The following is a 13,405-nucleotide window of genomic DNA, read 5'->3' on the forward strand; positions in this document are numbered from 1 at the left end:
TCCCTGACAACCACCAATCAGGAAGAAAGCAAAAGTGAAGTTTACGGTTTGCCTCCCAGCACCAGCCAATTATTTAAAGGGCAACAAAGTTCCATAGTAGCCCCCCCAATCAGATGGGTGCCAGGCTAGAACCCTCTTACTTGTTTGCTCGCCTCTATAAATGTCTGCTTAAAACTGGACTTGGGCTTCCCTCTCCTGTGCTGCTGCATCAGGGTGGGTAGTGGGTGCAAGCTTGAGTTTGAATGAAAAGACCCTAGCGTGATTGCATGGGAATCAGCTCCTTGGTGGACTTTTGGGGCTCACGAATAGGCACAACAGAAGTGGGAGGACACCCTCACAGGTATTAGCTCTAGAGCAGCCAGGATTGCATAGAGAGACTCTGTCTCAACCGACAAACAAATAACCAGGCCAGAAACACAGGGGATGGGGGACAATTTGTTCATTCAGTTTACAGCAACAGTGAGTTTCCTGCTCAGGAGGAGACTGGGTCTCAAAATAGAAGGCAGAGAGGTGCTTGAAGTAAATGCCTCTGCAGTGACCTCTGTCAATCTCTGAGGTGACACAAACACACACAGACACACACATGGACATAGACATACAGACACATATATACAGAGACACAGATACACACACAGGCACAAATGAACAGAGACACTGATACTCACACAGGCACACACACGGACACATACAGACACAGGCACAGGCACACATACAGACACATGGACACACACACAGGCACAGGCACACATACAGACACACACATACAGAGACACAGGCACACAACTGAACTCATTGGAGATCCTTAGATGCCTCAGCTTCAGTGGCTGGGCCTGGGGACAGAGTTTTGATTTTGCAAGCTGAGTAGTTTTGGAGATGGTTACACAACACAGTGAATGAACTAAATGCCACTGAACTAGGTACTTCAAATGGTGCCGCTGATGGAACTGGGTCTCAGGGCAGAGCCCATGTCTAGCTTGTGTGAGCTCCAATGCGATGGTCACTCTTAGCACCAAAAGAAAAAAATGGACAATTTAATGATATGTGGAGTTTGTACAATTATATATACATATGGATTTTTTCCATTTCATAAAAAATGTTATGGGCTAGAGAGATGTGGCTCAGTGGTTAAAAGCACTTTTTCTTATGTAAGACTGAGAACCCACTAGAGTTGGCATCTCACCATTGTCTGTAACTCTCACTCCAGGGGATCTGATGCCCTCTTCTGGCCTTCATAGGTACCTGGCATGCACAAGGTGCACAGACACACAGAAAGACAAAAACTTTTTTTGTGGTTTTTTGAGACAGGGTTTCTCTCTGTGTAACCCTGGCTGTCCTGGAACTCACTCTGTAGACCAGGCTGGCCTAGAACTCAGAAAATCTGCCTGCCTCTGCCTCCGGAGTGCTGGGATTAAAGGTGTGCGCCACCACGCCCGGCCTCAAGACAAAACATTTATACACATAAAATAAACATTTTAAAAGTCTATGGACATGAATGGTTTGCCTGGTTTTACATCTGTGCAGTTCATGCCTGCCTCATACCCAGGAAGTCAGAAGGTACTGGGATAGCTGGAGTCACAGGAAGTTTCAAGCTACCAGGTGGGTGCTAGGAATTGAACCCCAGGGAGTATTCAGGAAGAGCAGCCAGTGTGTTGGTGTTTGTTTGTTTTAAAGGGGGCATTGGAGCTAGTGAGATGGCTCTGTGGGAAAAGGCACCACCAAGGTTGACTGACCTGAGCTCCATACCACATCTTGACATGCAGCCACACAAAACAAAGAGATAATTACAGCAGGGCTGGGATGCGGCTCAGCTGGCAGAATGCTTGCCTAGCTCATCAAAGCCTGGGGTCCATCCACAGCACCACCTTAACCGGACGAGTGTGAGGATGGAGAGGTGGCTCAGGGGCTAAGAGCCTTGGTTGTTCTTGAAGAGGACCTGGGTTTAAGTCCCAGCCCACAGATGTCTGTATTGCTAGTTCCAGGAGAACAGGATCTCTTTTCACTTCCAGGCAGGCACACACACACACACACACACACACACGAGAGAGAGAGAGAGAGAGAGAGAGAGAGAGAGAGAGAGAGAGAGAGAGAACAGAGACAAAACACACACACACACAAATAAAATAAGTCTAAAAGTTAAACCGTGGTGAGCTGGGCAGTGGTAGAGCACGCCTTTAATCCCAGCATTTGGGAGGCAGAGGCAGGAGGATTTCTGAGTTTGAGGCCAGCCTGATCTACAGAGTGAGTTCCAGGACAGCCAGGGGCTGGAGAGATGGCTCAGGTAGGACCGTGTAGCATGCTGCTCTTTAGAGGGCCCAAGTTCCGTTCCCAGAATTTGGTGGAGCTGGTAGAAGTTCTTGCTGCTTGGAGAAGGCTGGACCGTGCATCTCGAGTCTTCCTGAGCTGCATGGCACTGTCCCCTGGTGCACGCAATTGCTGCACAAAAGTACGCGCTAAGCAACCAGAGATCCAGGCTGAGGCTGGCGCTCAGCTAGCCGAGTGTGTTGTCTAGCATGCCCAAGGCTCCGGGGCTTTCATCCTCAGAGGGAAGAAAACCTGGTGTGGAGGTGCATGCCTGTCATCCCAGCACTCGGGAGATGGAAGGCAGGAGGATCAGGAGTTCAAGGCTAGCCTAAAAAGAAGGAGAACAAACAGACACGAGGCAATGTCTTTATTTGTAGCTTTATTAAGTTCTTTTACTTTCTAAAATATGATTACAAGAAAAGAATACTTCATTTACGTGTAACACTGTCTTCATGGATGTACCGTGGTCACAGAGTAGAAAGAGAACTGGAGTATAGTGGGAAGGAGAGGAGAGACTGGTGGGTGTTTGGCCCTGGTGGCCCCGACAGAGACACAGAAAGCAGCAGCGACAGAAACAGACAGGGGCTTTTCTGAGAAGCGTGTGCTTTGGGGTCATAGCTGATGCCTCCAGAACCTTAAATAAACTCCCTTGCTGGCTACAAGGCTGGAACTCAGGGCTCAGCTCAGAGCATGGCCTTTCAAATGTGCCCTAAGCTGTGAGCATCCAGAGACACCAGCAGCTGTCTGTCCTGAAGTTTGGTTTTCTGTTTCATACACGTGCAAAGACTCCATCATGACATCTACCCACCAGCCAGCCCAGCTTCTCATCCGTCGCTCATTTACCCATCCACCCACCCCACACTCATCCGCCCACCCATCCACCCATCTGTCCATCCATCCATTTATCTATCTGTTCATTCATCCATCCATCTATTCATTTATGCATCCATCCATCCGCCCATCCACCCACCCACTCAATCAGCCATCCATCCATCCACCCACCTGTCCATCCATCTGTCCATCTTATTTTTTTATGCCAACCAAGCCTCTATGCCTTAGACAAACCCCTTCTACAAAACTCAAGCGGAGTAAGACTTCATCAAACCAAGAGACCTACTTGTCTAGAAGAGGAGCGAACACTTTCCTTTAGTTCATGAGCCTCAGTGCTGCCCTGCTGAGGTTTGGCTCCAAGGCCCAGTGGGTTCAGCTGTGATCTGGATAAGACAGGGAGACTTGAGAGGACAAAGTCCTCCCTATCGCAAGGCACATCTAGAAGTTGTTTCCTTTTTCTCCTTTATGAAAAAAAAAAAGAAAAAACAACAACAAAATCCCCCCACGAACCACACTGAGATCCTGGGGACAGAAAGGAAACCCAGTTAGAGAAAGGTGCAGCCTGTCTGCCCTGTCACCAGCAGGAGCTCCAGGGCATTAAAAACAAATACACAAACAGAAAAGTACTCTTTTGTCCCTTTGGATTCAGCAAAGCCTGTCACTTTAAGCGAGTTCTGGGAGTGCTCTGAGGCCAGCCAGCTCTTAATCAGGAACATATGGGCTTCATAGCGAGTGCCTGTGCTTGGTCAGTATCACAGCCTCTGTTTACTCTCCTTTGAGGAGGGAGGCTCTGGGCTGTGATGCTGGGAGCCACTCCGGAATGGCCTTTTTTCTTTTTTGTCTGTAGGTCTGAAAGTATTTCTAGAAGCAGTCTCCTCTGCCAAGCACTCCCCGTGGGGATCAGGGAGGTCTGCATAACTTCTTCTCCTTGTAAGTTGGTCATTTCCAAGTCACAGGACATCAGCTATCAGCTGCAAGGCTACAAGCCGTGTGTGTGTGTGTGTGTGTGTGTGTGTGTGTGTGTGTGTGTGAGAGAGAGAGAGAGAGAGAGACAGAGACAGAGAGAGACAGAGAGAGAGAGAAAGGAAAAAGGCAAATGAAAACACTGCTTTCTGACTGGAGGCAGGCAGCTAAGGTAGGGCAGTCTTATTCGGTAAAGCAATCACAAGAGACACCCCAGGCCCTAAAGACACAGTCTGGAGGTGGAGGGCAGTGGACAAAACCCTATTGTACACTAGACAATGAAATGAGGTGACAAAGGGTGGTGAGCAGGCTTGGTGGAGACCTGCAATAACGTAGAGTTGAGGAGACAATAGACACTGTAACATTCCAGTGACATTCAAATTTAGCAACTGAATTCTGACCCCTCCCATCCCCTAACAATGACTCAAGAATACAGTATTTTCTCTTCTTGCCCCCCCCCTCCTCCCATAATTGCCGGCTGATTGTTCTCTATGTTCTTTGCAAGAAACCCACACCCAAGGCGTTGTCAACTGGTGCCAACTGGGAGGAGAACGTAGCTTGGCTTTCTGGCTTTGAACCCAGGGCGCTGGGAAAGGCTTCCAGGAGCTTGAGCCTGGTAGATGTCAGGGTTCCCTCAGGGAAGTGCAGGGGCTGAGGAATGCCGAGGCAGAATGGGACAGAGGGATGGAGGAGGGACGGTTTGATGCGTGGCTTGTGGCTGGTGGGTCCTGGGGGACTCACTGGCTCCTCTCTGTATTCACTCCTCGGCTGAAGAGGAAGCCGGACTCTCGTAGTCTGACATGGGAGCGAACTGTAACGATAGGCAGAATTCTTTCTTGGCATACTTTCAAATCCCTCTGAGGAGATTTGCTGTGGATGCAGAGGGAAGAAGGGTAGTCCCCGCCTTCCAAGGCACCAGACACAGTGACAGACTGTCACCCTGCTCTTGTAGAGAGAAGGCAGAGGAAGGAATCAAAGTGGAGTCCAGGAACAAGAGAGGGAGACCCCTGCACCAGGGTCAAGGAGAGTCCCCGGGAGAAGGGCCAGGGCAGAGGCTCTATCTGGAGATAGGACTGGAGGGCCTTGAGAAAGTCTGTCATGTGATCCCAGCCACTTAGTAAACGGGATGGGGGGTGGGGGTGGGCAGTGGCCCACTCCCCCTCCATATATACACATAGATGATAGGATCTCACAATGTAGTCCTGGCCTGCCCAAACTCACACCCCAGCTGGAGGAGGATCGTAATATAGTGAAACGTACTTACCTTGAAAAGCAAACAAAACTGAAAATAATGTTTTAAGCAACTGAATGTTAATGCAGAGGGTTCAACAGAGGATGCTGGTCCTGCTGCCAAGTCATACCCCAGCCCCTCACTGGGGGATTCTAGGTAGGGGCCCTACCCTGAGCTCCAGCCCCCCTTTTCCTTTTGAGATAAGTCCCAGGCTGGCCTTAACAGAACCCTTTAGCCCTGGCTGGAGTGGAACTGGCCTAGCTCACCGGACCCCAGAGCTCCTCTGAGTCCCGCCCTCTTGTGCCGGGCTCTGGACTCACCGAGCACTTGATGTTCATTCGTGAGTACAGCATAGATGCGATCTCACTCTGCCCAGCGTCCAGGGCCACCATCAGTGCCGTGCTCCCATCCTGTAAAAGCACGGACAGCTCTAATGATGGATGCCTGGTGTGCAGCCCGCCCTCCCTGGGGAGTACTGGGGAGGGGACTCACGCGGTCAGTGAGTGAGATGTCACAGCTAGGCACAGCCAGCAGGAGCCCGGTGATCTCCTTGTGTCCATGCTCACATGCACACATCAGGGCCGTGGAGCCGTCCTCATCCTGAATGTTGACGTCCACCTCACAGGCCAGTAACGCTCTCACCACGTCCACCCGCCCATGGCTGACAGCCAGCATCAGGGCCGTCTGTCCTGCCTGAGACAACAGAATGGAGCTGCCCTTACAGTCCATGGCTCCCGAGCGCTCTGACATTGACTGGGCACACATGTTGGCCCCACCTTCCCCTGGCCCCTTCTCTTCCCTCGGATCTGGCCTTCTTACCATGAGCTCTCAACACATAGGCGGAAAATTATGTAACAACTTATTAAAAACTAAATAAAAAAGAAACAGGAGCATATCCAACAAAGATCTGTATATAGTCCTATATACTAGCTACCCCAAAATAGTTAAAAACTGATGATCACCATTGGATGACTACACAGGCAAACCACGCTAAGTCATACAACAGACTACTACTTAGCCAGGAAAAGGAACGTTACTCAGAATATTGATGATACGCTAACTTGTAAAAGCTTAGCAGAACGTGGTGAAGTGTGCCTATAGTCCCAGCACTCAGAAGGCAGAGGCAGGCGGAGCTCTGTGAGTTCAAGGCCAGCCTGGGGTACAAGGTAAGACACTGTCTCAAAAAGAGAGGTGGAGATACCTTGTAGCAAGTAGGTAAAGTGCCTGCCTTGCAAGCACAAGGACCCACGTTCCATCCACCGAAAGAACCCGTGCACAACCAGGTTGGGATGCAGCTTGTGATCCCAGCACTGACTGGGGAGGCAGAGGCAGGAGGATCCTAGACACACAGTCTAGGGGAGCCCAAGATTTAGTGAGAAACATGTCTCAATAAAATGCTGGTCCTCTGCTCCCCCGGCCCCCAAGAATGAACACACGCATCCTATGCCAGCACCTGGCGCTTGCTCTAAGGCTGGATCACTCAGGCTCAGACATTGCTCCTTGCCTTGAGTCTTGAAGGAGTAATCGTGCTTCTCTGAGCCCCAATACCAACTACAGAGAACAGGTGGCCGTTCTCATGGACAAAGAACGCTGTTATCATGACCTGGGCTGGCCCACAGCCTGGAGTTAATGAAGGACGTTAAGGGGCCGGTGAGCTGGCTCGGTGGGTAAAGGCACTTGCCACCCAGCCTAATGACTTGAGTTTAATCCCTGGGCTCACATGCCAGTAGGAGTAAACTGAGTCCCAGGCCTTCACACCCATCCCCAGTAAAGAATTAGGTAAATAAAGGTCCACTGCGGCCCCGTACCTGGCTGGCTTTGGCATTGACATTCCCAAGCCGGAAGAGCTGAAGGATGGTCTCAATGTCATCCTGGGTCTTCAACGTGGCCAGGGCAGTGAGCATAATAGGGCTGTAGCCGGCACGGTTCAGCTTGTCCACATGACAGACCCCTGTGTGGGGACAGGAGGGAAGGGGTGGGCGTGAGCCTCTGCCATCAGACTCAAGGCTGGCCCACCAAGGAGCACTGGGGATTGTGCCCCTCCCTCTGTTTAGGCATAGCCAGTAGCTCTCTGTGCACTTGTTCATCACTGTGGAGAGCAGAGAGTGTCTTCAGGAGCTGGGTTTGTGTTTCGTTTTGTTTGTCTGTTCTGTCTTTAAAAAAAAATATTACGTTAAAAAGCGATTTCATGTTTTAACTTGTGTGTCTGTGTCTGTGCACATATATATGCTCGAGGGTCCAAGTGTCCCTGGAGTCCCTAAGAGGGTGTTATAAGCGGATTATAGACAGTGTGGGTGCTGGGAACTACCCTGTGAGAACAGTACCCATTTCTAACCACTGAACCATTCTGCCGCTCCCTAAACTACCTTCTAAACCTACTTAGGAGTGCCTGCCTGGCATCTTGTGGAAATCACAGGACAGCTTGCAGCAGCTGGTTTTCTCTGGCTGGGGAGAGAACTCAGGTTGTCAGGCCTGGCAGCAAGTAATATTACCCACTGGGCCACCTTCTTTTTTTTTTTTTTTTTTTGATTTATTTATTTATTATATGTAAGTACACTGTAGCTGTCTTCAGACACTCCAGAAGAGGGCGCCAGATCTCGTTACGGATGGTTGTGAGCCACCATGTGGTTGCTGGGATTTGAACTCTGGACCTTCGGAAGAGCAGTCGGGTGCTCTTACCCACTGAGCCATCTCACCAGCCCTGGGCCACCTTCTTAAGGAACTTCATGTGTGTGTGTAGCCTGTTGTGTCTACATGGAGGTCAGAGGTCAGTGCCAGGCATCTTCCTTAATTGCTCAACACCTTATTCTTTTTGTTTGTTTGTTTGTTTTTGTTTTTTTGTTTTTTCAAGACAGGGTTTCTCTGTGTAGCTTTGGCTGTCCTGGAACTCACTCTGTAGACCATGCTGGCCTTGAACTCAAAAATTCGCCTGCCTCTGCCTCCTAAGTGCTAGGATCAAAGGCGTGCGCCACCACACCCAGCTTTCCTTTTCTTTTCATATTGGAAGTTGGGGGCCTGAACCATGGTCACGCTAGCAGGAAAAGCACTTTATCCCCTGTACGTGTCCCCAGCTACCAGATTTTTCTTCTCTTTCTTTTTGTAACCAGTCTCTTTTTATCCTGCGCTTGCCGAGCAGGCTCTGTCTCCCTCGCAGACTGGGAGTTTCTGTCTACTCCATCAGACCAGGGAAGACAGGTTTCTTCTTGCCTGAGTGAATACTTTGTCTACCCCCAGCCCCCAGCCCCCAGGCCTTCCCTTACACAAGGGCTTTGGAAACAGCATCCCTAACATCGAGAATATCCATCACACGGGTACTGCTCAGTGACTATGCCAGTGCCCTACTGTCTAGTCAGAATTCACTACACTGCTAAGAAGACTGAGTTCCACCAGACTGACTGCATTCCTCTATCGGTTAGGAGACAGAGCTTCCTCCATCAGGGCAAAGCCTCCTTCATCTGTCAGCGAAGGGCACATTCTCCCCCATCCAACTTAGAAGGTATATTGCCTCTATTACATCAAGACAGTGGAAGTTCCCTCAGATTGCAAAGCACAGTGTCTCCCCCATCAGACTGGGAAGCTGTAATCCCTGTCCACCAACCCGCCATCAGACTGTGAAGGGACCAGGGGCTTTTGACCAGGAAGGCGGCAATTCTCTCGTGAGTGTGGGAAGACATGCCTCCCCCAGTGGACCATCAGGCTGGTCCTGCCTGGAGGCTTACCGCTGTCCAGCAACTGCCGCACCACAGGGAAGTTGGCGTGTGACACGGAGTAGTGCAGGGCAGTGTTACCATTGCTGTCGGCGATGTTGACCACGTAGTCCAGCAGCCGGGCAGACATGGCCCTGAAGGTGACTAGATGTCGCCGCACAAGCTCAGGATGTGCGTCACTGCGGCAGGCCAGGCGCAGCCACTCCTGAAGCACTGTGGTATAGGCGACTTTCTGCAGAGACAGCAGGAGTGGGGAGTGAAGAATGGGATTCCCCCATCCCCTTCTGCAAAAAAGATCCAAGAACAGAACAGGGACTCCATCCTACAGCTCCTGTGACCGACCAAGATAGCACCTGTCTGATCCCAGCACTCAGGAGCCCAAGGAAAGAAAATCCAGAGTTCAAGTCAAAACTGGGCTACACACTGAGAACTTGTCTGAAAACAAACACGTGAAGCTGAGGCAGGAGGATCTCTATAAATTCAAGGACAGCCTGATCTACATAGTAGTTTGAGGCCAGCTAGGCTATAGCTACATAGTTAGCCCCTGTCTCAGAAAACAAACAAATCCAGTGAGGTGCGGTGGGCCTGTAATCCTAGCTCTTGGGAGATGGAGGCAGGATCAGGAGGTGTTCACCATCATCCTCAGCCACAAATGTAGTTCAAGGCCAGCCTGGGCTACATGAGATCTCAAAATGAGCAAAATGAAAACAATCAATCTTAATCCCAGCACTCGGGAAGTAGAGGCAGGAGGATTTCTGAGTTCGAGGCCAGCCTGGTCTACAGAGTGAGTTCCAGGACAGCCAGGGCTACACAGAGAAACCCTGTCTTGAAAAACCAAAATAAAGAAAAAAGAAAACAAACAAAACAATGTTGTCCTTGATTCAGCCATAGTGAGAGTGACTGGGGAGGGTAGAACCCTTGGAATGTAGTGTATACTTGTTTATTACACTCTAAGATAATTACAGACAGCCCCTAAAATGAAAGTATAGGATCTTCTGAATATCCCAAAGATAAGAACATGAAGCCAGAGTGTCTCAGAGCAGCAGTCACCCCACCACAATCCTAGGACACACGCCCCACCCACTCAAGCCCCACCCACCACCAAACTACAGGCTTGGTGTCTAGATCCACTTCCTGTAGGTGCAGAGTCACCCTGCAGGGGTGTGGTGTGAGAACGTGCCCGGGGTCCTCCGTACCAGTTCTCGCTCTGTGAGGGCATTGGGGTTCTCCAGGTATTTCTCCAGGGCCAAGCAGGCTGATATGAGGTCAGGGCTCAGGTCCATCCTGCCAGAAACAGATCGGAGTGAGCTTACGTTGCTTCACTTTCTTATTGTTTAAAGCTTTTTATTTTTATTTTCTTTTGTTATTTTATGTGTATGGGTATTTTGCCTGCATGTCTGTCTGTCCCTGCACTATGTGTGCCCCATTGGAAGAGGCCAGAAGAGGGTGTTGAGTTCCCTGGAACTGGAGTTATAGATGATTGTGAGCAGTCACATTGTTGTTTCCCCCTAGACTGAAACATTCCATCCTGCAGGACACTTCTTGAGCAGGAAGTAAACAACTCAAAGTAGCTTCAGGAAGTCCCTGAAACCAACCAGATTCACTAGGCCTCTTCTTGCTACAGTAAACAATGAAAGCTGAAAGTCCCCACAGAGGAAGGGAAGCTGAGCTGTGGAGGAGACTCTCAGACCAGCCAAGCTGCCTGCAGGCAGTGCAGTGTGCTACAGGTTCCTAGCTTTGTGAGCTGCTGTGCATGCTGGGATGCACCCTGGTGATGCAGCTGTGTGTATGTCACTTTTTTTTAAAAAAAGATTTATCTATTATTATATGTAAGTACACTGTAGCTGTCTTTAGACACAACAGAAGAGGACATCCCATCTCATTACAGATGGTTGTGAGCCACCATGTGGTTGCTGGGATTTGAACTCAGTACCTCCAGAAGAGCAGTCAGTGCTCTTTAACTGCTGAGCCATCTCTCCAGCCCAAGTCACATCTGATCCTTTAAGAAACAGTCCCATATTCCTGTAAGGAACCCCAATAAAACTCACTGGTTGACCAAGTTGGAACTTGGCATCTGTACTGTGATTTACTGTGTCTTCCCAGAACATGTTTTGTCTCACAGCACATATGGGTGCTGAGATTCGAACCCAGGGCGTCTGGAAGAGCAGCTTGTGCTTTTAACTGGTGAGCTACCACCTGAACCCTCTCCCTGTTTTTTGAGACATGGTCTCATGTGTCACAGGAGAGCTTCAAATCCCCTAGGGCACCTTCATTGCCAGGGCTGGAGGACTTGACTAGGACTCCCAACTACTTGGAGGTAGAGGCAAGAGGATTGCAGGTTCAAGGCCAGCCTGGTTTACAGTGAGTTGAAGGCTAGCCTGGGTAACTTAGCAACTTTACACAGCAAGTGCAAAGAGCGGGCTGGAGATGGGCGCGAGGCCCAGCACCCCATAAACTAGGCTGGTCACACCTGTCTGTAATCCTAACACACAGCAACTGGAGGTAGTCGGATTGCAAATTCAAGATAGCCTGGGCAACTTAATAAGACCTTATCTCAAAATAAAAAGGGAGAGAGTGGGAAGGTGGGTCAGTAGACAAGGATTTACAGTGCTGGTGTGAGGGCAGGGATCCACATTCCCAGAACCCATAGAAATTCTGGGTGGGTACGTGGGAGGGAGCTGTAAGCCCTGCAAGCCCTGAAGACACAGCTGATCTGCAGAACAAGCCAGCAAGCTAAACTGCATTGCACAGTTAGGAGGGGTCAGGGAGAGATGCTGGCTGAACAGATACAGTGCAGAGGGACAGCCAAAGACACTAAATGCCAGGCTAGAGTATTCCCATGTACACATATGTACACATATACCTACACAAACGCCCACATCACACACACAGACACAAAAAACATGGTCCCGTGTGTACACACATACACACACAGTACACACCCACATCTCCTCACATACACACACATAAAAAAAAAAATACTGACCAGGAGTCTTCCCATGCACACATACCCATATGCATGCCCAAATACATGTGTACACATATGACATGTACCCATGAGGCAGAGCTCTGAGCCTGAGGCTCTCCTGGTCTACTTAGTGTGTTCCAGGCCAGCCAGGGCTACAAAGTTAGACCCTGTCTCAAAAAGACAGGAAAACATTCAGAAGGTCACGTGAAGGTCACGTGAAGGTCACGTGAAGGTCATGTGAGATGCTCAAAGTCAAGCGCTTCTTGTCCCATAGAGAGGGAGAGCGACCGACAGGAAGCCTGCATGGCCGGACCCCAGGCAGCAGCAGGTCAGCTACACTGTCCGATGCCATCCCACCCAAAGAACTGACCGAATTTCCTCCTCAGGATCGGGTCCTGACGCCACCTCAGGTGCAGGCACGCGCTGGGATTCCTGGGAGAGCTGGGGCCCCTCCAGACTGGTCGTGGCCACTGCAGCCCCTGGAGGCCTGAGCTGAGGACATTCAGCTGGGCTCAGAACCCTTGCCGGTGGCTCCGGGCCCTCGTTCTCTGTGCTCTCGTGTTCGGAGTTTTCTGCTGTGCTGGAGTCCTCCGAGGGGGACTCATACCTGGAGGGACAGGGAAGGACTCTGAGGAGTGGGTACAAGAGGGATCGGTGTGACATCTCTGGTCCTCAGTTGAGACATTTTGCCTTGGGGATGAAGCAAGTCACGTTGGGTAAGCAGGGGTCTGAAGTCCACACGCAGCCCACACTGCAACCGTCATAGCCTTCACTGGACCTGCAGGGCTGTTCTGGGGCACTGACCTGAATTAGGCCCTTTGTAGGCACAGCCGGCTTACGAAGGCTCAGAGCCACTGAACAGGTCCGAGGAAGATATACATATTCCTTTACCTCAGTTTCCTTGTCTGATATTCCTTATGCTTTGACGCAAGGAATTAACCGTGAGGGTCAGGCTGAGCGTGGCGCTTAGCTCAGGGCCCCTGTTCCTCATCTTCAGCGTTACAGTATGAAGGACTTAAAAGTCACCAGGGGCTAGAGATCCACTCACCCGCCATTGACTCCCACAAACTGGGGGTTCCTCTGGTGGATTTCAGGGTCTGTGGGGTCCTCTTTCCTCTTCGTGGCCAACTGGACCCCCAAAGAGGCTCTGCCTAAGAGAGACCGTGTGGCGTGAGTGGCTTGTGATTCTGAGTCAACTAGGGATTACTGGGGTCCTGTGTCCCTCACAGATGTCTGCTTACCTGCTCCGTCAGCCACTTGTGAGTCCTGCGATGCTGCTGCTGGCCTGGTGGGCTTCTTGTCAGTGGTGTCCTGGGCAGCCGGGGCAGGGTTCTCAGGCTGTACCACAGAGGCTGTAGCAGGGCATGGATTAATGGAGGAAGGCTCTGCAGGAGAGGGCGGAAC

The 13,405-nt window shown here is 50.5% G+C and overlaps 1 protein-coding gene across 1 annotated transcript in view; it reads right to left on the reverse strand.

Moving 5' to 3' along the window:
• Positions 1–2,667: 2,667 nt before the first annotated feature.
• Kank2 (KN motif and ankyrin repeat domains 2) overlaps positions 2,668–13,405 on the reverse strand; it is a 28,515-nt gene continuing 17,777 nt past the window's right edge. Inside the window, exons 4-12 of the mRNA XM_021171479.3 lie at positions 13,243–13,386; positions 13,050–13,152; positions 12,372–12,608; positions 10,230–10,317; positions 9,046–9,265; positions 7,135–7,277; positions 5,819–6,019; positions 5,647–5,736; positions 2,668–4,906 (exon numbers count right to left, since the gene is read on the reverse strand). Coding sequence (XP_021027138.1) covers positions 4,853–4,906; positions 5,647–5,736; positions 5,819–6,019; positions 7,135–7,277; positions 9,046–9,265; positions 10,230–10,317; positions 12,372–12,608; positions 13,050–13,152; positions 13,243–13,386 — 1,280 coding nt within the window. The 3' untranslated portion in view covers positions 2,668–4,852. The remainder of the gene's footprint in view (positions 4,907–5,646; positions 5,737–5,818; positions 6,020–7,134; positions 7,278–9,045; positions 9,266–10,229; positions 10,318–12,371; positions 12,609–13,049; positions 13,153–13,242; positions 13,387–13,405) is intronic.

Source organism: Mus caroli, unplaced genomic scaffold, assembly GCF_978045245.1.
Source record: "Mus caroli unplaced genomic scaffold, Mus_caroli_1 scaffold_11, whole genome shotgun sequence".
NCBI classification, from domain to species: Eukaryota; Metazoa; Chordata; class Mammalia; order Rodentia; family Muridae; genus Mus; species Mus caroli.